Source organism: Vitis vinifera, chromosome 8 (genome assembly GCF_030704535.1).
Source record: "Vitis vinifera cultivar Pinot Noir 40024 chromosome 8, ASM3070453v1".
Classification (NCBI taxonomy): Eukaryota; Viridiplantae; Streptophyta; class Magnoliopsida; order Vitales; family Vitaceae; genus Vitis; species Vitis vinifera.
Window position 1 is genome coordinate 5,195,201 of NC_081812.1, and position 2,854 is coordinate 5,198,054.

The 2,854-nt window shown below is 42.0% G+C and overlaps 1 protein-coding gene across 1 annotated transcript; it reads left to right on the plus strand.

Annotated features, from left to right (window-relative positions):
* Positions 1 to 1,111: 1,111 nt before the first annotated feature.
* LOC100259881 (uncharacterized protein At5g39865) lies at positions 1,112 to 2,534 on the plus strand. The gene has a single exon (XM_059738900.1). The coding sequence runs from the start codon at positions 1,503 to 1,505 to the stop codon at positions 2,373 to 2,375; it is 873 nt and encodes a 290-aa protein (XP_059594883.1). The 5' UTR covers positions 1,112 to 1,502; the 3' UTR covers positions 2,376 to 2,534.
* Positions 2,535 to 2,854: the final 320 nt, after the last annotated feature.

The following is a 2,854-nucleotide window of genomic DNA, read 5'->3' on the forward strand; positions in this document are numbered from 1 at the left end:
CCAAAAAGGGAAAAATAACATTGCACCATTTTGTGTCTCTAACAATGTTTAACATTCACAGCAAGCTAATCGATCCTTTTATTTCTTAGCATTATTTCATGTCTGACCATGTTTGATATTCACAAGGATCATACAATCTTAAAATGAAGCTGGTGGACAGAAAGAATCAGGAATTGGCATGCATTGGCTTTGATTTCATTTGATTTTATAAGAGGAACATGATTGAATGCTCCCATCTTTCATCAGCCATTTTCTTCAATACCAGTGTTTTAGTCGAAAATTACTTCACAGGTAAATTTCTGAAGCAGGAATCTTTTCGAGTCTCGGGTCTCATCTTTTGCCTTGGGATTGAATAAGGCCGACACCATGTGGGGTTGGAGATTCCCACAAGCACATATACAGCTAAGTATATGTACTCTCCATGTATGGAAAGCGTACATTCATTTCTTTTTCAGTACTCCAGTGCTTCAAGTGGTACAGAAGCAAAAAGTGAATGGTGTAATTTAATAGATGCACTTATCCTCGTCTAATGGTCCCATGTAGAGACTGCAGCTGGTAATTATGTATGTGATTAGGGTATGAAGTAGGGAGATTACTGAAGTTTCAGTTCATTATCAATGATTGAGAAAAAAGAAAGAAACTATCAAAATCATTGGTCTCTGCTAGGATCCAAACAATAAACCCTCAAATTTCACTTCCCTATTGTGAAAATGTCACTTCTATAAACTGAAAAGTTTCCGGGAACCATCACATGGGAAGTAGCATGGCCAAGGAGTGGACGTGGTCCTGAATTGAGAGGAATTGGGCAACCACAGCCACATTTTTTGGCAGTGAACACGCTACGGAAATGAGACTTTTGTGGGAGTGAGAATTGAAGGAAGAGAGAAGGGGATGGGTTGGTTTCTTAGAGGATTCCTTTCTACTGATAAAGTGGAAAGTTGCTTTTTGACACACATCGCTACTGAATTATGACCATCGCCACACCTTGTCCCCCTGGGTTTAGCTGTGCTCCAGTTCCATCCTCTTCCCACACCCAAGCCTTTGAGGGTATGCCACCATTTTAATACCCAGTCCCCCCCACCCCCCCCCCCCCCCCCCAAAAGGGTAAATTAGTCCTTCAACTCTTGGACGTCTGACACATTTTTCTCCACGGCATGATGTGGCACGACTCAACTGGCAAGTGGGCAGTGGATACCAATGGAAGAGATGTGCCACTATACCAGCCCAACCCCTCCACACTTGTCAATGATCATTTAAAACTTTAAAAAGCTACCAACAATGCTTTTTTAGTTTCTACTTTCCAGCCTTTGAAGACCAAAAGGGATGATAAATTTCACCAACCTTCATCTCCACCCCTGCTTTCCTCACTAGTCTTTCTCTCCCCATACTCATTCTCTCTATCTTCCTTCTTTTTAACTGGCTATATCACTTCTTCTCATCCAATTCCGGTGGTAGCAGCTTATAAAGTCTCATCCAATTCCGGTGGTAGCAGCATATAAAGTATGAAAGGAGTGAAGGGAAGATTCCTAAAGAAACTGAAACGTTTTCCAACCATCACCACTCTGAAACAGAGCCTAATTCTTCAGGTTCCGGACAGTATTAGCATATCCAAGCTCTCAAAAGATCACAAAGATGAAGAAATTGAATCAGGTTTTCTCGATGGCGACAAAGAAAAACTTACACCCCCCATGAAGTCCAGAGATCCGGTCTCTGCCAAGGATAATTCAGAGCTTATGATCTCATCAGAGGTTCAGATTGATCATAGTATTCAGGGCAGAGATGGCTTGACAGAGTCCAGAGCCTGTGACTTAGAGGAAAGAGTCATGGACAATGCCTCTACCCATAAAGCAAAGGTAGAGATTGAAGAGCATCCATCCCTGTTAGACTTTGAAGAGAAATGTCCACCAGGAGGGAGGGACTCAGTCATTTTCTACACAACAAGCTTGAGGGGAATAAGGAAAACTTTTGAGGACTGCAGTGCCATCCGGTTTCTGTTGGAAAGCTTTCGAGTGTTGTTCCAGGAGAGGGATGTATCGATGCACATGGAGTTCAGGGAGGAGCTGTGGAGGATGATGGGCGGCCGCGTAGTCCCTCCAAGGCTTTTCATCAAGGGAAGGCACATTGGCGGAGCGGATGAGGTGGTTGGATTGCACGAGCAAGGAAAGCTGAAGAAGCTGTTGGAAGGGATACCACTCTCTCCAACCAACAACTCTCCATGCAAGGGCTGTGGCGGCATGAAGTTCTTGCTATGCTTCAATTGCAATGGAAGCTGCAAGGTGATTGCAGATGGGGATGGTGACGGTGATGATCTACTTCATATCAGATGCCCTGAATGCAACGAAAATGGATTAATTAAATGCCCCATTTGCTGCTGAAAGTCTCAATCTCCATTTCCACTGCCCTCTCCTTAGCTTGTAATATACTTGTTTAACTTACATGTCCTGGTTTTCATATCACATTCCTCCCTCCCCCTTTTTGTATGAACCTTTAGAATTAACTTGTATTGCATATGAGCTTGTGCAGATTCTTCTTTAGACTCCCAACTCAGCCCATGCACAAGCACAGTGGAAAATTCCCTGTTAAATGCTTGTCTCTAATTTAAAGGATATATACTAAACATCATAAAAAGTCCATATGGGATCAATTATTGAATCATATATACATATCTTTGTGTAATGGGTTATGGGTGATTTTAATAAGGTGAAGTGAATGATGGCCCTGCAGGAATTAAAACAACTCCAACATAATTATGCATTTAAACAAAGATTAGTCACCATTTTAGTAACTAATAAGATTATTGAATCACCAAGGGCCAATCCGTATAGTATTTTGGAGCTTAAGAGTATCATGACTT